The following is a 27796-nucleotide window of genomic DNA, read 5'->3' as shown; positions in this document are numbered from 1 at the left end:
AAGACAGGCAGCGAGCCGGGCGCCGCTGCATATCGCAGGGGGCTCCGCTCGGCGCTCCGTGTCCACCCAGAGGGTGAGGTTGGGGGCAGGGGGAGGGGATACGTGTGCACGATGGCTCATTCACGTTATTTATTTATTTTTTTTTAGCGTTTTTTTTTTTTTAATTTATTTTTTTTATTAGTTGGAGGCTAATTACTTCACAACATTTCAGTGGGTTTTGTCATACATTGATATGAATCAGCCATAGATTTACACGTATTCCCCATCCCGATCCCCCCTCCCACCTCCCTCTCCACCCGATTCCTCTGGGTCTTCCCAGTGCACCAGGCCCGAGCACTTGTCTCATGCATCCCACCTGGGCTGGTGATCTGTTTCACCATAGATAGTATACATGCTATTTCAACAGCAGACAGCATTGCAAAGCAGTGATACTCCAATAAAAAATAAATTATAAAAAATAACTGGTTACTGTATAGGAAAGATTACAAGAGATTTAGGATTGATAAAAAGCAGAAAAGCAGCAACCAATTTGACGGACCGTTCTTACCTGCCACCCCAGATCCCGGAAACTCACATAGAGTTCATGCTTTTTACAGGCTTGTTTTTGTTCACTGGTGTTATAATCTGAAGATGAAAATCAGATTGTCAACAAATGGCAGTCTACCAGGTATATTAGTATTTCTTTTGTGAGATCACTTATAAAGTCAAAAGGGGGCTGTATTTGAAGTTGTAGAACCTGAGTTTGAATCTCCAAGTGAAAGCCGCTTACTAACTATGTGAACTTCAAGCAAGTCACTTGTGCTGAGTTTCTGCCTCTGTGAAATGCAGACCTTGAGAGGTCGTGCGGAGGATCGGGTTGGATCCTCTGCGTTGTGACAATAGCAGCCTGACGCCTGCCACTCAATGAGTGCTCATTCATTAACTAACCCAAACCACAGTTGTGCTGACTATACTTAAGCATATAAAACATTCAAACACTACGTTTTGTATTCTTTCACAGGCAGGCACTGGGAAAGTACTAACTGGGATGTTCCAGAGTACATGTTATCTTAATATGTATCTTAAACTCAGATTCCCCAAAGTGGTGCTTCCGATTGTCCCCTACCCGCAAACCAATTTCACCCGCAGATGGCTGCGAGCAAGTTCCCAGGCAAAACAAACGCTGTAGTCCAAACATACTCTTGCCTTTCACCTCCACATCCAATCTGTCAGGAAACCCTTACACATTTTACCTTCATTTGAAATTCAGACACCCTCACCAGCTCCATGACTGGCTCTGGTCGAAGCCACTATCATCTCTTTTCCGAATCACTGCCACATCCTCATTGCTAGTCCTCCGGCTCTGCACCATCCCCATCCCATCAAAGTAGCCAAGTGGACCGACTGGCACGCTCCATCATAGAGTCTCACAGTGGCTCCTGTATCACTAAGGCTCACACGGCTCTACGCGATCCAGTCCCATCACCCTCTGGCCCATTTGCTCTCCTTTACTGTACTCCAAACAGCCTCCGTGCTGTTTTGCACACAGGTCTGCTTTCTCTCACCTTAGCTCCCTTCCTTTCAACAACCCCGCCCTTCCCCGCAATGCCCTTCCCCTGAATATCTACTTAGCTAACGCTCAGAGCTCCCTCAACTCTTAAGCATCATCTTGTCAACAAAGCCCTCACTGACTCCCCTGTTTCATATCCTAACCCCTACTCTCATATTTCTCTCTCCTCCTGCTCTGATTTTTTTTTTCCATTTTGCTGACTGTCTGTTAATATGTTACACCACTTACACATTCACCATGTACACTGTTTCTTGTCTGTTTCCTCCTTCTAGAGTGTCAGCTCTCTAGGAGTAAATATCTTGCCTGGTCCCATTTCTCTGATACCCCAAATGTCAGAAACAGGGCCTGGCACACAGTAGATACTAAATAAATAATTAGGAACTGAAGAATGGATGCCTCCGAATGTTCCAGAAATGGCTTGAAGCAAAGGAAATACACGCTTTCCGTAACTTATTTTGGAATACAATCTGAAAAATTCATAACCTTTGATAATTGTTGAAAAAAATTAAGAATCCCACTTGCATCTGGAATAAAGTAAAATACAAAAGAAAACCAGAGCATTACAGAAAATGTCTATTCATGCTTTATAATGGAACCCATTGTAATTATTTCCAACACAAAAAAGTGAAAGAGGAAAAAATTTAGGGTGATGGGAACTGCAAAATAATTCATTTTTAAGGAAGACAGCTAATGTTTTCTTCTAGGAATAAACACTTTCACTCTGACAGTCTCTGGCAAACCAACATAGACGTTTGCTATAAAGAGCAGCCTGTCTTACCGTGTCACCTGCCAGCTTCGTTATCCTCAACCGCTAATGAAAATGAAGTCACGTCAAAGATCTAAAAGACCTGTCTTAACAGATCCTGTCATCTGCCTGTCATAGTGACATCAGCTAATTATTTAATTAACGCGAGTCTAGAAAAGAAGGTAATGATTAAATCTGAGTGCAGAAATCCTTTTACTTCTAGACCAGTGTTACTCCTGTGTGTGACGACCTTCATTAAAACATATGTAAAACAGAGAGCCAGTAGGAATTTGCTGTGACTCGGGGGGAGTTCAAACCGGTGCTGTGTGACATCCTAGGGGAGTGGGATGGAGCCGGGCGGGAACAAGGTTCATGAGGGAGTGGACATCTGTATACCTCTGGCTGATTCATGTTGATGTATGCAGAAACCAATACAAGATTGTAAAGCAATTACCCTTCAATTAAAAATAAATTTAAAAACATTCCTATCATAAACACACATCGGTCAAAGAAAATATAGAAAACTCAAGCAAGGACACTCTGACACTTTGTTCATGCTTGCATGCAATCACTCACATGGTAACTACACCTAGGAAGCACCTATATGCCAACACTGAGCACAAGAGAATGAATGTGAGTTCTGTCCTTAAGATGCTCGCTGTTTCATTAACAACAAGCTAAAAGATCTGAAAAAATAAATATACAGATAATGACAGAAAGCGGAGGAAAGAGAATTGATTTGAGATTTAGCACCCTTCTTCTCTGGGTAAACTTTTAATCAAAATAGCAAAAAAAAAAGTTAACTGTGTCCAAGCAATGAAGCAGCATAAAGTAACAATAAGTACAATACCATGAAATGGATAAGTCTGAACACTGTATCATTTTTAGGGAAGAGGAATAACTCAAGTCTGGTATTAGTTTGACTGCATAAACTTTTTGATATTTAAAAAAATTTTTTAAAGTGTCAACTATGCATTAGAGCAAGGGAGAGCAATTTATTTTTTCTCAAAAAGGACAGATAATATATTTCAGGCTATGGGGTTTCCTTCACAGTGATTCAGCTTTGCCCCAGTAGCATGAAATCAGGATTTAGTATGTATTGATAAATGGATGGATGTGACTGTATTTCAAACAAACTTTGCTTGTGGATCTTAAAATTTGAATTTCACATGATTTCTGCATGAAACAAAATATTATTTATTTTAATTCTTTTTCACATATCTAAAAATGTAAAAACCATTGTTAGCAATTGGGTTGTATAAAAACAGGCAATGGCTTATGTTGCCAAACCCTGCATCAGACAATCATGAGAATATTTATTCATCCATCCCTGCCTTAATAAAAAACATTGAATGTGAATAAAGACCTTATATCCAATAACACATTCAAGTATATGTGAAAAACCATAACTATGTCTATGACCATTTGAATTCCATGTTTATAAAAAAAGAAAGTAAAACTTAAAAGTCAAAATAGATCTGTTCCATCTATACAGCTTTTCATGCAGGCTAAGTGATGTATATATTGCAACATCACATAAAGGTAACGAGCAATGAAATTTATAACAGAATCTGGTTCCAAGAGTCTGATTTCATAGAGCGTTAGGACCATATGCTTAGTTGGTCAGAAATAAAAATTAATGGATACTGAGTAAATGTTGTACCAAAACCAGCAAAGTCTGTAGTTAGCTTTACTAAATGGTTGGTAGAAAAACCTCTGAGAGGAAAGGCACAGAAATTAGATTTATATTTTTAAAAAACATTGATCAGCAACCCTTCAAATAAGAAAACGAGCTGGACATGATGCTGCTGTTGACAAACCTGCCTAGAATTCAAGAGTATCACCAGAAACCACTACACATTCTGAAGTCACAGCCAGCACTAGAAAAGCATTCCTCAACCACAAGGCAGGTATCACAGACACAGGATTTCTGTTTCGCCTGTTAATGGCAATAATATTGGGAAACCAGTAATAATATTGGCAATAATATTGGGAAACCAAAATATTGACTATTGTTAAATACTTTTTGCCAATTTGTTTATGATCAATTTCTGGAAAAAATATCCACATTTATGTTTTACAAGCTATTTGATTATTTATTCTTCCAGTTTTATTGAGAAGTAATTGACATATAGCACTGTACAACTTTAAGATATACTGCATAATGGTTTGATTTTATATCCATCATGAAATGACCACCACAGTAAGTTTAGTGAACATCCATGATCAAGGACTTTCAGCTGAACAATCTGGATTTAGAAAAAGCAGAGGAACCAGAGACCAAACTGCCAAACATCCCCTGGATCATAGAAAAAGCAATGGAATTTTAAAAAAAAATCAGCTTCATTGACTATGCTAAAGCCTTTGACTATGTGGATCACAACAAACTGTGGAAAATTCTTAAAAGGATCAGAAAGTAGACCACCTGACCTGCCTCTTGAGAAACCTGTATGCAGGTCAGGAAGCAACAGTTAGAACAGACATGAAACAACAGACTGGTTCCAAATAGGAAAAGGAGTACATCAAGGCTGTATATTGTCACCCTGCTTATTTAACTTATATGCAGAGTACATCATGAGAAACGCTGGGCTGGAAGAAGCACAAGCTGGAATCAAGATTGCTGGGAGAAATATCAATAACCTCAGACACGCAGATGACACCACCCTTATGGCAGAAAGTGAAGAGGAACTAAAGAGCCTCTTGATGAAAGTGAAAGAGGAGAGTGAAAAAGCTGGCTTAAAGCTCAACATTCAAAAAACGAAGATCATGGTATCAGGTCCCATCACTTCATGGCAAATAAATGGGGAAAAAGTGGAAACAGTGACAGATTTTATTTTCTTGGCTCCAAAATCACTGTAGAGAGTGACTGCAGCCACGAAATTAAAAGATGCTTGTTCCTTGGAAGAAAGGCTATGACAAACCTAGACAGCATATTAATAATCAGAGACATTACTTTGCCAACAAAAGTTCATATAGTCAAACCTGTGGTTTTTCCAGTAGTCATGTATGGATGTGAGAATTGGACCACAAAGAAGGCTGAGCATCAAAAAACTGATGCTTTTAAACTGTTCTGGAGAAGACTCTTGAGAGCCCCTTGGAGAGCAAGGAGATCCAACCAGTCAGTTCTAAAGGAAATCAACCCTAAATATTCACTGGAAGGACTGATACTGGAGATCAAGTCCAATACTTTGGCCACCTGATGCGAAGACCTAACTCATTGGAAAAGACCCTGACCCTGGGAAAGATTGAAGGTGCGAGGAGAAGGGGACGACAGAGGATGAGATTGTTGGATGGCATCACCAAATCAATGCACATGAGTTTGAGCAAATTCCAGGAGACAGTGAAGGACAGGGAAGACTGGTGTGGTGCAGTTGATGGCATCACAGAGTTGGGCACGACTTAGCTACTGGACAATGATGTCAGATATACACAAAATTAAAGAAATAAAAGATGTTCTTTTTTTTCCTGATGAGAACTCTTAGGATTTACTCTTCTAACAACATTCATATATAACATACAACAGTGTTAAATATATTTATCACATTGCATATTACATCCTTAGTATTTATATGATAACTATTTGACTGCCTTCTTCCAGTTCCCCCTTCTCATTTCAATAATACAAATTTAATCTTTGTCTTAGTTTGATTTGTTAAAATTCATTTTGTGTTAGAAAAAAAGTGAAATGAGTGGTTAATAAAACTTCTGAGATCTACAAAGGGGCCTCAATGGTTTGTCCACTAGTCCCCAAAGAAACTGCCAGATAAATGAAGACACGCTAGCTAAACTGTGAAGAGCACAAAGGAAAATCAAAAAACTCCACAAACTGGTACAGGATTCTTTTCCCTTTAAGTGCCAGTGTTAGTGTCTTTGAGGAATAAAATATAGTTAAATCTGTAAAAGAGAAGGAAAAAAAGTCCAAAATGGAATTCAAAATTTAAACAATCAACAGCTTAAACAAGCCAAATATAACGAGATGCTGTGTCTCAAAACAAAGGAGGAGACGTCAGCATCTCTTGCTTCATACTCTGAGGGAGGTCACAGACATCAGCCTCCACACTGCAGGATGTTCATTAATTAATAGAAAATGAAAATTTCAGATGAATGGAGGCATGAAGTGGCTATAAAATAGCAGGTGCAGTGCTACTATAGACTATTCAATAATGTACATTTTGACATGGCCTTTGGGGTAGAGAAAATCATGATAAATCCCAAACAAATAACACCACTCCCAAAGACGAGAGATTTCAAATGCTACTGCTACCCTAGTTTAATCCCCAAGTCCCACATCCAATGAACTCCTCACCGAACTGGCATATAACCCAGTAGGAATTACAGTTATTTATTTGTGTAGGGATTTGTGTACGAATGTGTGACACAGAACAGACACCACAACATAATAACTGTCTGGTGTGTTTGCTTGACTCTGCTCAGCAATGTGTCTCTGTGGATGATGCAGAGGACGCACTCACCTTAGAGCTTGTTGACATAAAAACCCATCCACAAACCTGTCTCCAAATGCCTGCAAGATGTCTGTGCATGAAAGTTTCTCAAATGCCTCCAACTCACTATTTTGGCTTCTGACCTCACACTCTTTCCGTTCATTCTACTTGGTTAACAGGATCTAGTGGCTCAAGCCAGAAAATTTAATAAATACAGTTCTTGATTTTCTTTCGTTCTCACTCCTACCCTACACTGAATCCATCTACACTCCCTTTTAAGCGACCAAACTCTAGCCTAGTTAACCTATCAGAAGTCCTTTGCACCCTTGTTTACTTCACACTCCCCCAACATCCTTTTTGGGAACTTGGTCCTAGGATAACCCTTCATCCCTAACTCCTCTTTGCTCTCTGACCCTAAGTCTTTTGCCTTGTTGTTGGAATTGCTTTTTCTCTTTTGCCTTTACTCAAAGTACTGATGTTCCCAGTGGAGGATCCATCCTTAATGTTTCTCTCTTACTCCAGTTTCTATAGCAGCTTCGAGTCTTGTGCTTCATCTAACCATTGGGGCTCAAGGCTGCGTCCTACATATTCCACTTCCACGCCCATCTCTGGAGTCCTGCTGACTCCATTCCACATATTTTGGTTCCCACTTCCCCTGTCTCCAATCTATAATCTTCATTGCTTGGAGTGTTAGACTAGACTCCTAATCATATTTTGGCATCCAGTTTCTCCCCTTGGCATCCCATCCTTCTTTCTGATGCCAAATTGAACTTTTTAAAATGCGTATCTGATGGTGACACTCCTTTTTCCAAATGCCTGCATGGAAACACCACAGTTACTGACCATTATGACTTGGTCCCTGCATGATTTTCTAGCTGATATCACACTGCTCTCATACAAGAATACTAGTACAACGTGGCCATCAGACACTGCTGTGTGGTTCTGTAACTGCATGTAAGATCTGACATGGCTTCACCTCCATTTCTGAAAAATGTCTGTTTTTTCTCACTGGAGTCGTGCTCTATCCTTACTGCTCCCACACTTCCTTGTACCTACTCTAGCAGAATTGATCGCCTGATAATTACTAGCATGCATGTCTTTGCCACTGTCTAACAGAATGCCTTTTCAGAAGCAAGATTCGGATGCTACCCATCTTGCATGATCAGATAGTTAATGCTGTGTCACGCTGTGGTGCTTATTTAACAATGAATAAATATTTTACAATAAACCACACCCAGACATATCATCTCTAGAATTTTCTCTAGATAGAAACTTGACAATAAGTGATCAGGGGAATGGGTACTGATGCAAAAGTCTGAACTCTTTAGGCACCAGTTTGGAGAAATCGAACCCTAATTTGGTAATAATGATAATGTTTAACCCTGAATGAGTATACACAGTGTTCTCCATCCTTTATACCCATTAACTCGTTTAATCCTTGCAACTCAAGTAATTTTACTCTATGAGGCAGGTATTATTAATGTTCCCACTTTCCAGATGAAGAAATAGAGAGATGTGACATGCCCTGTCCAAGATTACACAGCTACTAAGAGGTGGACCCAGAGTTACATGACAGAAGAAAAGATAAAGGTACAGATGAATGGGGCTTTCCAGGTGGCTCAGTGATAAAGAATCTGCCCATCAAGCAGGAGACACGGGTTCTATCCCTGGGTCAGGAAGATCCCCCAGAGAAGGAAATGGCAACCCACTCCAATATTCTTGCCTGGGAAATCCCATGGACAGAGGAGCCTGGCGGGCTATAATTTCATAGTGTTGCAAAGTCAGATACAACTGAGCTCGCACGCGCACACACACATACACAGATGAATAGATAAATAAAAAGATGGATCGAACTAGATCTACATAACAAAATAACTATCATTTGAGAAGGAATTTTCAAAATTTTGCATATTCAGAGCACAGATAACTGCTTTTGGTGTTAATTACTATAAAAACCATGTGGATTAAAACCATTCTCACTGGTGCAGCCTTGCAGGATTTTTACTGCAGCATTGACTTTGAAAGTCCCAATTTAAAAACAGCTAAAATGTCTTTTTAAGAGCGATATGACTAAATAAATTCTGACAAAAGCAGTATTGAATATATTGTAGCAGTATAAAAAAATGAAGTCACTAATTTGAAAGATGACTGAAATATGTTGTTTAAAAAATCCGTAAGACCAACTATATGATACCAAGAGTGAACATTAGGTAAACCATAGACTGTAGTTGATTGTGATGTGTCCATGTAGGTTCATCTTCGGTAAGACACGCACCACCATGGTGAGTGATGTTGATAGCGGAGGAGGCTATGCATTTGTGGGGTAAGGAGTACATGGGAAATCTATGTATCTTCAATCTTTCAATCTTGTGGACCTAAAACTGCTCTTAAAAAGGTTCATAAAAATAGGAACCCTCCTGGACTGTTGGGGAGAATGTAAATTGGTGCCAACTATGGAGAACAGTCTGGAAGTTTCTTAAAAAACTAAAAATAGAACTACCATATGATCCAGCAATCCCACTTCTGAGCATATATCTGGAGAAAACTATAATTTGAAAAGGCACATGCACCCCAGTGTTCATAGCAGTGCTGTTTACAAAGTCGAGACATGAAAACAATTTAAATGTCCAACAAGAGACGAATGGATAAAAAAGATGTAGTGAACATGTATTGATACAATGGATACAATATTATCCATTGATAATGGATATTATCAATGTAATATTGATAATTGTATTGATTACAATGATTTTGTAATCAATGATTATAATCAATGATTACAATTGATTACAATTGATATTATCAATGTAATATTGATAATTGATATTGATTATCAATGTAATATTGATAATCAAAGTAATATTGATGCAATATTACTCAGCCATAAAATAGAATGAAATAATGCCATTTGCAGCAACATGAATGGACCTGCAGATTATCATACTAAGTGAAATAAGCAAGACAAAGAAAGAGAAATATTATGTGATACACTTATATGTGGAATCCTAAAAAAAACAGATACAAATTAACTTATGTACAAAACAAAGACAGACTTAGATATAGAAAACAAACTTAAAGCTACCAAAGGGGGTTGGAAGAGGAGAAGGAAATTAGCAGTTTAGCATCAGCAGGTATACACCACTGTATATAAGATGGATAAATAACAAGGACCTACTGTACCACACAGAGAGTGACATCCAGGATCTTATAATGACCTCTAAGAGAAAAGAATCTGAAAAAGAATATATCTCTATATAACACATAATAAAATTATATCCTCCAAAAGTGATGCACATATAGGAGGAAAAACCTTGGAAGTACTTGTATTCTGTTAATAACAGTGTATCAGCATAATTTATCTTAAAAGAAATGATTAAACGAGAATTTTAGCTTTATTTGTGATTATTTTTAAAAAATAAAATTATGTATTAACTATATAACAATGCACTCTAAACAAATAATTCCAACAGATTGTTCTTTCTGGTTTTGATTAAAATGGTTGTCCAAGGGGGATGACTTTACATTGTATCCATTAGGCAAGATATAGCGCCTGTCAGAGTTGGGAGTTGCAGGCAAGGCAGGGCACCAAGCTTGCAATAAGCACCTTTTCAAGCAGTTCTGCAGTAAGCAAGAACTAACTCTGTGCCTCGTAAATACTTTAAATTTTGAATGCTATAGTCCTTAAAATAGCATCTTGCTCCTGGTAGGTTCTTTAAAATCTTATCAACTTAGTGCCTCTCCAACCCAAAGGGTGGTTACCTTAATATTTAGCTATTGCCTACATTTCCTTTCCCCTAAACCCAAGTTCAAAGGCAAATCAATGGTGCCTGCTCATTGTGAAATAAGTAACATCTCTCACAAAGTGTCTGCTCAAAGTTCTTGCTAAAAACCTAAAGAGCAGCAAAGACAGAGGGTTTCTGCTGAAAATCCAGGGGCAGTGGTTCTATATATACACAGCTGAAAAAGGAAGCGAGTTCTCCCATACAGTGACCATGTTAATTTCCTGAATGTGTGTTTGTGAAGTTGCTGTTTTGTGTTGGACACTGTTCTGGGTTCTCCCACAGGAGCACAGAACAATAAAAGGGCACTGAGAAGTCAGAAGACAGGACTCTGAAAGAAGAAAGGGATGAGGTAAAGACAGCAAGAATGACCTGGGTTCTGCACTGTTGGAGATTTTTAACATTTGAGAATACGCTTTGCAAAAAAAAAAAATGCAACCAAGCAAACTTCTAATACAACTCTCCCTTCTCCCTACTGACCTTAGTTATGGCGTCTTCACACAGTGTTTTAATGTAAAAGCCTAGTAGTATTACAGCATTTGCTATTTATATTTGGATAATTTTAAAATTTCACTAGCATTTCAAGTCTCCTAAGTATCAGATTTTATGTTTATATTAAACCCCTGTCTTTTGGGCCAAATCCTATGAGACTTTTTCCTGCCTGTTTGATTACTACCTATTGAAAGGTTAAGTCTCATACACACAAACCAACTACTTTCCTTCTTCTTCTTATCAAAATATGAACATGTTCCAAAACCACCTACTACATATTTCACAGAAATGGGTGCCAATGACACACTTTTTAAAAAGAAAATATTGGTCTGTATTAGAATAATTTTGTACTCTAAATGGTGTTAGGAAACTGGTGAAAAGTTATGTGACTTCTGCTTCATGTATTTTATTCATATCTAGTTATAGAAGCACATTTGTTACTTGTGGTCAGGAAGGGAAGATAAATAGAGTTCACCAATAGGGAGAAAGATGATTTCAGTTGCTGGAACACCTCTGCCAGAGTCATTACCAGCTCTAATAATACACAGGTGACTTTTCCCTTTGACATTTTCTCAAAAATTGTTTACTATTCTATTCAAGATTTAACAAATCTTTTTCTTAATGCAATCTGCTACATTAAATTAAAAACATTTCAACCCATTTCAGAACCATTCTATATGAAAAGAAAAATATACAACTTTGACAGGCTAGTATTTACAAGGAAGAAAAGTTCTTAGAAAGTTATTTTTCTCCATCTTTCATATTAAGCAATTAAAAATTTTGCCAAACTAAATATCTTGTGAATATCTTTATAAAATAGCCTTGTAATAAGGCACTAATATCACATTTACTTTCAACTGAAAAAGTGAAGCTTATTTGATGGAAAATTATTTTAAAGCATGGATTTCTATGTAGAATGTAATTTACGATAATGCAATTTCACAGAACTCTTACCTCTGCTTCTGTTGTTAGATACACAAAATAGACTTCTTTCTAACATACTTCTCCTGTGCCTTCACTCTAGGAGGGTTCCAGTGAATTCCACTTAGTATTTTTGCCAAGAGTACCAGGATAAAAAAAATTTCTATATATTTTTGTTTCATTTATAATCATTAATGGCAAACACTGTGTGGATGTGTCTTTTTGGAAGAGCAAATCATTCGCATTTGCTGAAATACCGATGCAGAGGTCATATCTGTTTTGTTCACCAGTTCATTCATGGTACCTCACAAGTACACTGCATATGGTGGCCACCAACAGAGAAGAATACACATTTTACAATGAACAAACACTTCGTCCTAACTAGGGCTGTTCTAGGGCAAGCTTTCTCCTTCAAATAGGGTTATTTTTCATAGATAAGACAATTCCTAGGAATAAAATAGCCGTCATTTTCATCTAAGAACAGCTTATAAAAATTTGTTTGCAGCTAGAACTAAACAAGGTACTTATTGGTACAAAGTATAGGAATAAATTGCTTCAGATTTTCTCCATTAGATGAGTTCAGATCAAGTGTATTTTTTATCTCTCTATCAATTAATAGATTAAATTGCAAACATACTGGGATCAACTGTGCATTTACAACATTTTGTTTGATTTCATATGAGCATGTATATGTATACACACACTCAAAGCAAATTATCTACATAGCATCCCTCTAAATAATTAATGGAAATATAAATATTATCTCAATTTCCATACACTCTACCCTGCTTCTTTTGTCCAAAAAAATTAAGCTCATGATTCATACATACTGTTTTAAGTACCAAAGTAATGCTTTTATTTTTAATTTACTTGTTACCCATCCATATGTGAGATTCCTGGGAACGGTCAGCCCACAAGTTGTGGAGTTCAATTTGGACTAGCTTTTGTTGATGTAGCCATTTAATAATTTTATTATTGCCAGCTTGATTTGAGTTTGAATTGCATCTTTCAGCAGATTGAGGTAAGTCCCACTTACTTTAAAATGAATTACTGAATGATTCGTTGATGAAACATTTGGGGGATGTGAGAAACACGGCCGGATGATTTAATAGACCAAATGAGGGTACACCAGAGGGTAAATTTACTGTGGCTACTTGATTTGCAACATACGACCCCGTGACCTTCTGTGCAGAGCTGCCGCTCTGGCTTTATCTCACCTCCGACACTGGACACTCTGGAGGAGTCCTGAGGAGAGCTGGATTTATTCCGGTTTTGATTTTTTCGCTTGTTGGCTGCTCTCACAGACCGGAGAAGCACCTCGCTCGCCTTGAAGAAGGCCACCATGAATGGCTGTTTTGACTGAGGCCCATGTCGTCCCACGAGGCCGGCCGACTTCACGTTGATGCTGTGACCTGGAGCAGAGGAAGGGGCACTGGGTTTATCAAGAAGAGATGAGGTCACCTGCTGAGGGGTGAGCTCAGAGGGTCTGTGGGAAGAGGTAAAGGTTTGAAGACACTACCAGAACCTTTAATCTGCTGACCAAAGAATCTCATAAATGTGGAAAATGTACTGTCACAGACGGTTATCCATTCTTGGTTTTCCATTTCGTATCACTCTTTAGCCACACAACACCCCCAGGCCTTCACTGATGGGCTTTTTCTCAGACCTGAAAGTTGGGAACGTTCTAAATGGCTTCACCACCATCAGCCTGGAAATGGCCATGTTAACCAGTGATTTCAGAAATATTAGCTACAGGCACTTTTGCACTAAATGCCTTGTAATTTTCCTTCGTGTGATTAAAGCTGAATGGCTGGCTGGGGGTTTCTACTTTCCCCTGCTTCTTTGGAGACTTTCCAGGGTTGATAAACCCCTCCTCACTTCGGGCCTAGGCCCAGCAAACTTTACAAAGCTATGATCCACTTAAAGCACTTCAGAGATCCTTCCAGAGGCCCCCGCTGGGCATGGAGCTTTACCCTAAGCAACAGGTCTTTCTCCATGTAAAGGATTTTGAAGCAAACATGAAAATTTCAAAATTTTCTCTGCGCTTGGACACACTTGAATAATGTTTACTGAAAGGATTTCAGAGGATGCAAATCAAGCCTGGAAATGCTCAGAAAGGAAAAAAATTCCAGATGAGCCTAGTCTAAAGCAGTCTGTGTCCCAGACCCTTCTGAGTCCACTGTTGTGGTTGTTTATCAGAAAAGGAGTGTGCCCAGGGCCTGTGCTACAGTGGATGAGAAATCAGCTGCCCTACAGACAAGAAACAGATGTTGATAAAGTGCTTCTCCCATTGGGGTAGCAAAAATAATACTCATCACTACAACAGTATCAAATGCATTTGGAGCACTTGCTATGTACACTAGGTATTATTCTTTTCTTTTTTAAATATTTTTATTATGATAAAAGTCACATAATATTAATATAAAATATACTATTTTAACTGTACTTACTTGCACAGTTCAGCGGTACTAGGTACATTCACACTGTTGTGCAACTCCAACCATCACCCATGTCCCGAATTGTTCACCTTCCCAAACTGAAACCCGTGTCACTATTAAACGCTAGTCCCCGTTCCCCTTCCCCATCTCTTTCAACACCCGCAACCACTGGCATCTACCATGATACTTTCTGACTCTATGGTAGGCATTTTTCTTAGTGGTTTCCATGCATTATTTGATTTGATTTCACAAATACATTAGGAGTTAGGCATTTGTTACACATTTTACAATTCACTCTTGTTATGATCTTTTCATTTAAAATAAATATCCCAGAAAATTATATATATGTGTGTGTATATATATATGTTTGTGTGTGTGTGCATGTATGTGTGTTTGTATGTATATATGTGCATATATATAAAGAAAACCATTGACTGATAAAAAACTCAATGAAAATTACCCAGAGAGAATGAAGTATTTAACTTTAAGTTGTACATTTAGTTGAAAATTACTCAAAGCTCGTGCAAAAAACAAATTCTACTCCAGATACGAAAGTTACCAATCTTTTCAGAGTAATATATCATGTGGTTAGAAATACGCGCATGATTGGCCATGCCTTGTCCCTGGAGGGATGTGCAAGTTTTCTTAAAATATTTATTCAGTTAAGACTCTGCAGCAGCTTCAGTGCATTATAAGACCTAACCCACCTTGGAAGAAAGAAATCAAGTCCCTGAAATGGCATCAATGGCATTTTAGCAAATAAACTCTTGCTCTTAACACAATTTATTTTGGCAGCATAAACACTTTTGTGTATACTTGTATTGTGCAGGGACCTTCTACCGTCAGAAAACGAGACTGTGTTAAGTGAGGTGGTGCAGCTGTTGCGAGGGACACAGAAGTCCTTCAAATGTGGAGATACTGGTTGAAAAAATGCATGTGTATCAATGCGGACAGCATTCACTGGTGTCCTCAACAATCGCTCATTGGGAAAACTTGTTACATTCCTACAAACATGAAAATAGCCACTCCCTTCCCAAATGCCACTCCACTCCATCCTAGCAGAGAAAGAACTTCAAAATAATCAGAGCAGTAAACCTTAAACAAATAAGCCTATGGGTTTCTCTTTTAAATGCAAACTTACAGTGGCTCCATGCCAGAGTCTATATTTCTTAGAAAAACTCTATCACTGGCATAAATGAAAGAGGCAGTTTGATTTGTGGTCAGAGTAGTTTCCATTCTACTTCCACTGTAACAAATGTATTAATTCAGCTCAGACTTCCTCCTTCTGGCAGCCCTTTTGCTGTAAAAAGAGAAATTAGAAGTTCCAGCCAAATACCATACCTTGAACTGACCCACCTCAATACATAAACACTTTTACAACATGTTTATTCAGGTGTAGCACTTGAAATTGGTTTAAGATGTTTCCAGTGACAGAGAGCACAGCAAAAGAAAAAAAGAAAAACAGAACTGAGAAACTTGACTGTGATGGACTAGAATAACTGGCGATCTGTTCTTTAAATTTTGGATTTTTTTTTTTTTTCTGTCCTGGAACACAACATAAAAAGTATTTGTTGAGCTTTGAGTTTGATGTTTTAATGAAGTGTTAATTTAACAGGAATGAAATTTTTTACTTGTATACATGGATAACTGCAGAAATCATTTTTAATAGATGATCTTTCTAATATTGAAATACGTTGCCACACGACGCACAAATGGAATACAGTAAAAATCAGTTTTCTATTCATTACAACACACTGACCCTTTTCTCATTAAATAAGCACTGAAACCAAAATCCCAAATTTCTTGGGTTTCTAAGAGGGTACCTTTTGTAATTATTTGAAAGACTTTCAATATTTTGATTTTTATCTCTGGAGAAAGAAGATTGCTCTCAAGATTGACGCTTTGAAAACTATAAAGGGGTGTGTGTGTGTGTGTGTGTGTGTGTGTGTGTGACAAATATGGGTTTCTTGGTCTTTACAAAGGGGGATATTGTGTGTGAGGCAAAGTCCCCTTCAAACAAACGTGAACTCCTTTTAAAATAACTTTTGATATTATTAAGTTTCCTCTTGGTTTCCTTTCCACTTCAGCAATGAGGTGACTATTAAGATTCCATAAGTTAATACTTGCTCAGTGGGTCTTGATCTTGAGCTACACCATGGAAGCATTATTTGGCCTTCTCCTTCAGACACATTACACCTCCACTGATGATGTTGACTGAACCTTTTGAGTAGGGCTGAATAGTCACTTTCCTTAGAAGTGCTAAAGAAATCCAGACTCTATTGCAAGTATTAAAAATAAGGAATCTTTTATAAAATCTATTTAACAATGCTGACTTTTGTTATTAAAGATACAGGGTGATTTAGATACTGCAAATACATCAGTAAAGAAACCTATCTAAAACATTTTCATTTAGGAAAACCATTATATACGTAGATGTGTATTACAGTGGTTTTATTTCTCAAAGCTGATCCTTATTTTTGCCTTCTCATTAAAAAATGTGGGTAGGAAACAACAAGATCCTGCTGTATATTCAATACCCTGTGATAAACCATGATGGAAAAGAATATGAAAAAGAACATATATGTAAATATGTGCATTATATACTATATATAAAGAATATATATGTATAGAAAACTGAAAAAAAATATAAAAGCATATAAAGTGGAAATAAAAATGACCTGGGGGAACAAAAACAGTAATAAAATGGTGATAAGGGGCACCAGCTTGGAATCCAAGCTTAATCATTCTAGGATTCAGACAAGTCTAGGCAGAGCTAGAAGAACATGGGTAAGCTTAATTCACCAGGCATATATTTGGAAGAGAATAGAAAGACCTAGAGGGAGAGAACTCATCATGAGGAAAAGGTGAACCCCTAGAGTACAGATTCAGAATAATGTCCCAGTGAGTATGAGGAAGCAGGGATTTTGAGTCTGTAACTCAGTTTTTCTTCTGGCCTTGCTCCAATGTTTGCATGATTAATTCCTTAAGAACCAGGGGGATTCATGGAAATCTAAGAGACCTATTTTTACCCAAAGTCCCTGTAAAATCCTGAGAGAGCAAGGGAGCCCTACTTTGGAGTTTGGTTAATGATGTAACACAAGTGATGGCCAAAGATTCTTCCTACATCAGAAAAGTGGTTTCCAAGTAGCTCCACACTGGTACAAGGTGGCAGCCCCAGAGTGTAGGTGGGTTCAAGATGACCTACTGCACCAGCACCAGCTTGAGAGAGCTGCAGCAGTTCAAAGCGGAGCCAAGCAGCAATCTGATGGCTTTGGAAGTTAGACCCAAAACTGTCCCAAAGTGAGGGGCAGGGCAAGTGATGGGAATAAACGGTCCCGGAATAGGAAGACACTTTCTTTACGTCATATCCGTGTCCTGATCTTGTTCACTAGGAAGAGGAAATGGGCAGGGTGAGGGCAAGGGAGGGAGAAGAACTTGATTGTTGGGATTTGTTCAAGTTTACATTCACTTGGAATCTTCCACGCAAAATGGGAGAGGAAGTAGAAAAGCTTCTCCGAAGGATGTATCAGCGTTCCAGTGATCCCACTGATGGCAACTGGACCCAAAGGAACATGGTGCCCGATTATCCCAGCTTTATGTATCGCAGGATTCTTGGGTTATAAAATAAAAGGGGTGATGGGGACAAATATGGGAGTCCAGAGTTATCATCTTTCACATTTGAACAAAGAATGCCCGTTAAATCTTTCCATGTGAATTTTTTTTAGAACTATTCCAATTTTGGCCATCTTGCTTTCATTTCAAAATTACTGTACAGGTATCAAGGGAAGAGAAAGAATTTGAGAAGTGAATATTGGGACATTTCTCAGTTTTATTAACTGCAAAACAAATAATGATGGGGTTAGGATAGTATCTTCTAAGGAAATAATCATTCTTTTCACACAAGAATCAACAGGAAAATACGTGATTCTGGAGCTTTAACCTACATTTTGCCATAACTGAAGATAAAGTTTCAAGATTTCCAGATTTGCTCCCCTGATCTGTATGACTTTATTTAAGTCCTGGGTGTCAGAGTATTGTATTCATGTCTGCCTCTGAACACAACCATTTAAAGTTTAGCATCATGGAGAAGGTAGACTGGCAAACCAAGGATCCATCCCCAAATGATTCGTTTTGTATTTCAGACCGTTTTTTGGGGGGAAATGTGACTTTCGAAATGTTTATTTCTTTAAAAACAGGGTTATTAAAGGAGCCTCTGACATAAAACAGCTCTTTAGAGACATGTTGATGTTATAAGGATAAGTGGTTCCAAATATGAGCATTCAGTTTCCCTCCAGAATACACAATTTGAAAAACATTCATTTGAGGATTTATCAGAGCCCAAACGTTGATATCACTCTAAGATGTTAGCATAAATTCCACTTTTTTTCCCCCTATAAACCCACAGTAATTGAATGCTTAACCCAAAACACCTGTGATGAAACTTGTGCACAAATTACCTATTCTTCATCGCAGAAGAGCTCACGGCACCCTTTGTGGGCTAGTTCACAGAAAACAAATCCCCGCACGGTTTCTCATTCACGTACTCACGTGCTCTTTGCTTAGTTTCAATCTGTGATTAAATTCGATTTTGGTGCTCTTAAATTATAGTTTCCTGGCTCTAAATTATACTGGAATTGTACCCTTTTTAGAAACAGATGATTTAAAATGTGCAGAATTCTCTACCAGGCATATAGACTAAATCATGTTTATATCAGATTTTAAGGAATGTGGGAGAGATAGAATTTTGTCTACTTAAAATATACATTTTAACTCAGTGAAATCTTAAACTGAGCAAATTGTAATCTAGCTATGACTTTCAACTGTGTTATAACTTGATAAAAAACTTGCACAGTTTCTAGTTTTATAGTAAAAGCACAGACCTATTGCCAGATATTTGAAGTATCATAAATAGAATTTTACATTTGTGCTCAGAATTTTCCTGTTGTGAAGATGGCTTACATTGCCTTGTAATCTCAAACAAAAACAAGGAAAAGCTGGGATTTTAAACTATTTCAGTGACACTGAAAACTCCCAGGAATGTGGTATTGGTAAATTATATATATTCTTGAACTTCAGAGTGCAAGGTGGTTAGAATTTTTAGTGATTCTTCATGGTGATTCTGAGCTTCTATCTAACACTATTTAACAAGCCAGACACTTCATGCAATCCCTTTGCTATATGTAAATTTAAAAGAGTAAATTAAAAATAACTACTTCATCTTATGTTAAGTATTATACATTAGCAATTATATATATATGTATATATATTCATTACTAAAAAGTGTCAACAACAAAAGAACGGTCAAATGTAATAACGTGTGCAAATGAGGAAAGAATTCTGTGGCTGATGATAAAGAGGAAAAGATAATATTGGAGGTATGACATCCACAGAGGACAGCGGGGGACCAGCTCCTGAGGAGCCAGCACGAGCTGGGGTTGTTATTCAGGCAGACAAGAAATGCGGTTGCAATTCTTGGTAACATTGCAATGGAAGAAATTCATTTTCCTCTAGGATTGGGATACGTGAAGGATAGAGAAGTTCGAAGGAGGAAAAGATATTTTAAGGAGTTTCAATTCCTTGTGAAAAGTTTGTGGAAGGAATCGTTATCATCTACCGTCTGAGAAAATCATGGAGATGAGAAAAGAAATTGGGATGCTTGTTTAGAAATATGGGTATCATGGCTCAAGGCAAGATAGAGGGAAACTCAAACAGCTGAGACCTGTAGTTTAAGAGGCTTCTGGAGAGGGGCCGGGGCAGAAGGAAGAAAGGCAGAGAAACATAAAGGAGTAGGGCCAGAGGTTTGTGCCTCATGGGGGAAGCTTTCCAGAATGCGCAAATGTTTTATTGCGCTGAGGGTGGGACTGAGTGATGGAAAAGGATTAGTCTCCTTCCAGGGACATTGTCTGAAACACGGCGGCTCACTGTCTCAGGCAGGACCAGCCTCACAAATGCTTTTTACTGAGGCTCTCTTTTCAGCTAGTGGAAATATGAATCTCAAACTAGGAATTGTAGTTTACCTTCACATAAGCACTTGCTTTTTAATAGCTCTTCTCTTTATATATAGAGCCTTTCCCCCGAGGCCCTAAGAGTTTTACAGACATCATCTGTCACACGCCCCCAAAAGCTTGGTTACAGTTGGTCTTACAGGTCTCATTTATTTTAAGAAAGCAGAAACATTCTTTTCACAAAACCATGGGAAGAGTGAATTATTTTTAGTCTCTTTTCCAGTTCTTATGTGACTTTTTAAAATAAGAAATGTGTACACACACATACACTTCTTTCCTTTAAAATCACAGGAGAGTTCAATAAAACTATAATGAAAGCAGGATTTCAGCAGAAATCAACCAAAAAGTTTTTAAAACTATATGTTACTACTTGTTAAGATATCAATGAAGAAAAGCTTTTAGACGTCAGGCTCGTTTGGGTTTGTTTCATAGCACTGAAATTAATTTCAGACGCTGAATTTTATCTGTAGTGGATGAAAGTGGTCTTTGCAATGAACTTAATGCAGTTACTTGGGAAATTTATGAGTCTCTAAAGGAAACATTCTTTTTTACCAGCTTATATGACAGATTATGCAAAAAGAACTTTTATCATATAGAAAAACATAGTTCATTAAATGTTTGACCTTCCCTTTCAATTTGATACATGAACCTATGAAATGATCATAAGCTACTTCTAGAAGCCTTAGAATAGTGCAGGACTACCAAAATGCAAGAGAAATAAATCATTTTGACACTTAATAAAAAGAGTGAAAGGAATAAAAGATACTTTCCAAAATATACATAGTGAAGGCCTGATACTGAATACCTAATGTATATACCATGATAAGTGTCTACTTTTTGTCAAAAAAGAAAAAAATGGAGTTAAGATATTTGGGACTTAGTTTAATCCTTCACATATGATGGTTGGATCACAAACCATTCTTTTGAGTGAAGAAAAGTAGAGCCTTACTTACTTACTCATAAGAGACCACGTGAGACCTCATGATTCCATGGTGGCCCCCAGAGCAAAAGCATCCTACTGAGCTGTCTAGAAAGCAAAATAACAGGTACTTCCCAGGTGTTTACCTATTGGTCAGCCTGAGTCAGAAACACACCGGAATGTTCATGTTTCTACCATTTTATCACCTCACAGAGAAATCGTGTGAGTACCTCCACTCATAAATAGAGCTGATACCCAGAAGTCATAACCAGCAAGCCTTTCAGAGGGGTCAGGGAAACTGGGAATTGAGGAGAGGAGCCGATTCAATCTTTCTGAAGTTAAAAAGGAAGCAGCAGCTGCCATGTTGACATGTGGTAATTTAACAGTTGTCTTACACACAGTGTGTTATGTATTCTTCCCAGTAAAATAATGATTACACTTTTTAAAGGAATAAAATAAAGGTCAGAGAAGGGTCATGGTTTTAAGTCATCCCTGTCCACTCTATTCCTTTCAGTACACAGAGCTCCCTTTTGATAGGGATTCTCTAGGGCTAATGCCTTCCTCTTGGGTCTCTGCTCCCCACCTTGAGAAGACTGGAGGAAATCCAAACATCTCCTGGGTCTGGCAGTAACATCTACATTGCATCTGTCAAGGATGCTGTGGTTGCTGCTGGTTTTGTGAAGTTTAAGGTGGAGGACAGGGAAGCCTGGTGTGCTGAAGTCCACATGATCACAGAGTCAGATACAACTTAGCAATGAACAACAATGACAACATCAAGAGGGAAGACCACTCAACACTTCTGCCCACAACGACACAGGTGGTCCCCCTACCACTTACCATTCCCTTCAAACTGAAACTTGACAAGGTTGACTACAGAGAAATTATAACCCATGTTCAAGGATTAGGGACTTGCAATTTTCCTATCGAAGCATCTTCCTTCTAATTTCAAGTTTTGAGCCTCACTTACAATACACACTGTTGACTTAGGTGGGTGGATGCTTTGGTTCCTTATGATTTTCCTTTGTTCCTATGAGTGAGCCAAAGTTTAGCCAAATCGCCAGTGACTGTTGATGCCTTTCATGGACTAATAGCTCTCTCTTCTTCCTCAGCTCAGGAACTCCTTATTGCCAAATTCAGACTTAAATTGAAGAAAGTGGAGAAAACCACTAGACCATTCAAGTATGACCTAAATCAAATCCCTTACAATTATATAATGGAAGTGACAAATAGATTCAAGGGATTAGATCTGAGAGAGTGCCTGAGAACTATGGACCTATTTGTGACACTGTGCAGGAGGCAGTGATCAAGACCATCCCCAAGAAAAAGAAATGCAAAAAGGCAATACGGTTGTCTGATGAGGCCTTACAAATAGCTGAGAAAATAAGAAAAGCTAAAGGCAAAGGAGAAAAGGAAAGATATACCCATTTGAATGTAGAGTTCCAAAGAATAGCAAGAAGAGATAAGAAAGCCTTCCTCAGTGATCAATGCAAAGAAATAGAGGAAAACAATAGAATGGGAAAGACTAGAGATCTACTCAAGAAAATTAGAGATATCAACAGAACATTTCAGGCAAAGATGAGCACAATAAAGGACAGAAATGATATGGACCTAACAGAAGCAGAAGTTATTAAGAAAAGGTGGCAAGAATAAACAGAAGAACCATACAGAAAAGATCTTCATGACCCAGATAACCACGATGATGTGATCACTCACCTAGAGCCAGATATCCCGCAATGTGAAGTCAAGTGGGCCTTAGGAAGCATGACTACGAACAAAGCTAGTGGAGGTGATGGAATTCCAGTTGAGCTATTTCAAACTGTGAAAAATGATGCTGTGAAAGTGCTGCCTCAATATGCCAGCAAATTTGGAAAACTCAGCAGTGGCCACAGGACTGGAAAAGGTCAGTTTTCATTCCAATCCCAAAGAAAGGCAATGCTAAAGAATGTTCAAACTACCGCACAGTTGCACTCATCTCACACACTAGCAACGTAATGCTCAAAATTCTCCAAGCCAAGTTTCAATAGTACATGAGCTGGGAACTTCCAGATGTTCAAGCTGGATTTAGAAATATTGGAATATTTTGGAAATATTGAAGGTGGGAGGAGAAGGGGACGACAGAGGGTGAAACGGTTGGGTGGCGTCACCGACTAGATGGACATGAGTTTGAGTAAGCTCCAGGACTTGGTGTTGGACAGGGAAGCTTGGCGTGCTGCAGTCCATGGGGTCGCAGAGTCAGACATGATTGAGTGACTAAACTAACTAACTTCTTTGCACTGTTCTGCATACTCAACATACAAAACCAGCACTGTCCTTATTCTGCAATATGTCTTTAAGAAACACATTCAGCCATGTTCAACTTATAGGGGAAAGAACAATGGAAGAGACAGAGTTAACGTCTGTGCACGATGAGAATAGGAGAATCTCATATTCTTCATGCCCCTAAATGAAATATTACCATGAAAATATTTACCCTTCAGATCATCAGTCAAAGCAGAGTTAGAGCCTAGAGTAGGGAAAATAATGAACAACAAAAACTGGAGTATGTTCCTGACCTTGGCATTTGTTTGGCAAGATGGGTGCTCCACAGTTACTGTTTTGAATTAGGGAAAATCAAAAACAGGAATACAGATGTCGCCAAACACTTCCATTTCCCTTTTCATTAAGGGAAATCTAAAAAATGGTAAAATACCTCTTTCGCCAGGTAGTGAAATAGCACTAACTCCTGTTTGATTTCAAAACTATTTTTCATGTGTGTTTCTGAGTTGTGATGCTAAAATTTGGATAAGTAAATGATGTTTACCAAGTGGCTCTTATTCAAATACAAACATACTATAAATTAAGACAAATAAGTTGATTTAAATTTTGGTTTTAAAACACTGTATACATAGTGGACATAAAACACCACATGCAAGATTTTCAATTTATTACTGAATATATACTATAGTCAAATCTATTTTTAAAGAGAAGCTATTTTCCCTTTACTGATCATTATAGAAGACTCAAGTAGGCTGTAGAGGCCCATTTCAGATACCAACTAAAGAAAAATATAATAATAGAGATAGCAAAATAGATATTTAAAAAGAAACCAGCATCATGAGTTGTTATTTCCAAAAGAACTAAGGGATGTGTAATTTACATTGAAACAATTTTGTTCAAAATACGATGTTTTTAGCAAAGCTGTTATGGCTAACCCAATGTAACTCTGCTCACAGGGGGAAAAATTAGAAAGCAAAGTTAAGCACATTGACAAATTAAAAATGTGATTCATTGCCAGATACTTTGTCTTTTCAATTTTGGGGGGAAAATTTATCCCAATTTGTTGCTCCCAAAATACAATTCAGGGAATCCTCTTTAGGGCTGGAATAATAACAGGTTACCATCAGCCTAGATGCTAGGAAGAGAATTGTTGAGATAAGACACAGGACGAATTTCATACTGAAATATTGCAAACTAATTAATAAATTGTGGAAACTGCCTGCTTGACTCATCTCAAGTGAGTTCATTGCACCATGATTGAAACTACAAACTTGGGTACCAGTTGAGACTTAATAAAGGAAGATGGGAGAAGCAGACATGAGGATTCCATGATGGGGAGTCTGGACTAAGGGTAAAAAAACAGAAGGAGAGGAAATGAGGGATGGGAGGGAGAATCTAGAAAAATACATTAGTGAGCAACCCAGGGCACAAAGAAAAGGAGACGTCCGTTATCAAAACAAAGAAATGAAATTCGACTAAATTTAATTACATGTTGAAGCTGATCACTGGCAGAAAAAAGTCACATTTTCTTCTTTTCAGTCTACAAATTATCAAGTTAACAGTAACTGTGTATGGCGCTATAAGTAATATTGAAGTGAAGTAAAGTGAAGAGAAGTCGCTCAGTCGTGTCTGACTCTTTGAGACCCCATGGACTGTAGCCTGTAGCTTATCAGGCTCCTCCATCCGTGGGATTTTTCAGGCAAGAGTGCTGGAGTGGATTGCCATTTCCTTCTCCAGGGGATTTTCCCGACCCAGGGATCGAACCCAGGTCTCCCGCATTGCAGGCAGACGCTTTACCGTCTGAGCCACCCATATTGAAGTAGATAGATTTAAAAAACAAAAAAAAATGGCCAAAACTGCAGTTACTTTTTGTCGGTCAGATCACAGTTAGATTCCAGGCAGAAAATATAAAACCCAAAGGTAATTCCCAACAATTCAACATAAAGCTCAATTTTGTTCCATAACAATCATGATTAACGCACTGTTTTGTTTGGAAATTATAAAAATGCATTGTTTTTCAGTTTGGAATTTATATAAAATTCATCTCATTTGTGAGAGTCATAGTGTGCAAGATCTGACTTGGAAGACAAATCATTTTTAGATTCATGGGCAAGATTCTTGAGCTTTGTAAGACTTTTTCCTCATGTACAAAATGAGAAAATAGTGAAAATAAAGCAGACATTCCATTTAAAAATCTCACCAAATGGCTGACATCTAGCACCTTCTCAGGAAATGTTAGTTTCCATAAGTTATTAATATTATGTTGATTGACCACCACAGCAAATACAGGGTTTGAATGCTTACTTTATATGAGCTGCAGATGTACCTAGGAAATAAAACCTGAATTGATCATGAAAACTAAAAAAATACAAAATATTAGTATGGAATTTAAATTAAACATACTGACAAAGTCATATTATTAAAAAGCAGTTATTTGTATAGACAGAAAATGTTTTACTAGGTTGAGTGAATTTGAAAATACATAAAGTATAGTTTATAAAAATAGTATATGACTAAGAAGAGAATTAATAAGATGTTAGGTTGAACAAGGCAGAAATTTAACAGTGCTTCAATGTTTCTGTTTAGTTACTCTAGCCATGAAAGGCATATTGATGATTTTGCTCATTTTTATGCAGTGGGAAAAGAGCAAAAATCTAAAGCCAGGAAAGATTTATGTTCTCTGATGTGCTTTAAGACATAACACAAGTTAGAAAATCCATAGGTCACAGCTTACATGGGTTTGGAAAATTAACAAATACTGATCTTAAACCCCAAAGGAAATCTATGTCATATTTATTTTTAGTAGAAATCTAGTCATTTTTACCATAAAGATACAGAAAAAAATTCTTCTCAATGGAAACTCTTTTAAATCATTCACATAAATTGACCTAGGCAGTTGTTTTGTTTAGCTATCTTCTAAATCTCGCTTTGGCTTGCTTCATACCAAAAAAAAAAAAAAGAAAGAAAGAAAAATGACATATTGCCATAGATTTATTTATGCCTTAATGTTTTTAAAATTTATAGAAACAGAAGCCATTTTAAAATGTTTTGGAGAAATTTAGGTTTCCATTGTGGCACTTAAAGAAAAGAAAAAATACAATCCTACTAAATGATGTAATAAGAGCTCTCTAGATTCCTTAATAATTATAGATTTTCAACTGTGAGCTTATCTGATCCTTCACATGATTAGCTGAGAATCTGTTTATGCCTAGGTATTTCCCCTCTTTGTATACACACACACATTTATCCCAAAGGAAAGTTCATGGGATATCTAACATTTACTTCCCTTTACCTATTTCTCGATCTCTGATGTTATATAATATCTTGAGTTTTGCTTTGAATGGAACTATTTGATATTAGACACCTGAAGGTGGTATATATCTATTCACTGTACCCTCTCTGAATATAATATTTATATGTGTATCATGCTAAAAGTGTAAACATATGCTTATAAATTGCAGTTATCTGAGAAATTATCTCAGGAGATATAATAATCCCTAGACAAAAGTCAAATAAACAGTGAATTATTCTAGTCACATGAACTCACTCCTTCATGATACAAACAATTCCACAGCCATTAACACCCAGGTCTTGGGGCACTTTTTTATCTAATGCTTTCAACCTGCCCTTTGTCACACACTGATTTAATTTCTGAACTAAGGGAAATTTTAATTTTACTTCTTCATTGCATTTAAGTTTTTGAAGATTCCTTGACTGACCGTAGTGGCTCAGAAGGTAAGAATCTGCCTGAAATGCAGGAGACCTGGGTTAGATCCCTTGATTGGGAAGATCCCCTGGAGGAGGCCATGGCAACCCACTCCAGTATTCTTGCCTGGAGAATCCCATGGACAGAGGAGCCTGATGGGCTGGTGGGCTGATGGGGTCGCAAAGAGTCGGACACGACTGAGCGACTAAGCACACACGCTTGCATTCCTTGACTATCTTCCTAATTTATTCTTAAATGTTCATCCTAAAGTCAAGCACGTATGCTCTAATTATCCTCAACAGTAAACAGTACATAAAGAACCACTTCATTTATAGTAATATTTACTGAAAACAAATCATAGAACTATATGTTCCTTTTTCCTATTAGAACATTTAGCAAGATATGTGATTCTTACATTTTCTTGGAAGTAGAGACCTCATTTATTTATTTGAAACCAATTGTCATCACCATAAATTCAGCAGCAGGGAACCATATGGTTTTATGAACAAAAATGACTTAATTGCTTTAAAATATCAAGTTCAGA

General features: G+C 37.6%; 1 protein-coding gene across 1 annotated transcript in view; it reads right to left on the bottom strand.

The window, feature by feature from the left end:
* BMP5 (bone morphogenetic protein 5) overlaps positions 1 to 27796 on the bottom strand; it is a 136059-nt gene that overhangs the window by 7602 nt on the left and 100661 nt on the right. The window contains exons 4-5 of the mRNA XM_043450493.1: positions 13146 to 13340; positions 548 to 624 (exon numbers count right to left, since the gene is read on the bottom strand). Coding sequence (XP_043306428.1) covers positions 548 to 624; positions 13146 to 13340 — 272 coding nt within the window. The remainder of the gene's footprint in view (positions 1 to 547; positions 625 to 13145; positions 13341 to 27796) is intronic.

The sequence above is a fragment of the Cervus canadensis genome, chromosome 28 (genome assembly GCF_019320065.1).
Source record: "Cervus canadensis isolate Bull #8, Minnesota chromosome 28, ASM1932006v1, whole genome shotgun sequence".
In the NCBI taxonomy this organism is placed as follows: domain Eukaryota; kingdom Metazoa; phylum Chordata; class Mammalia; order Artiodactyla; family Cervidae; genus Cervus; species Cervus canadensis.
This window is presented reverse-complemented; position numbering and strand designations above follow the sequence as displayed.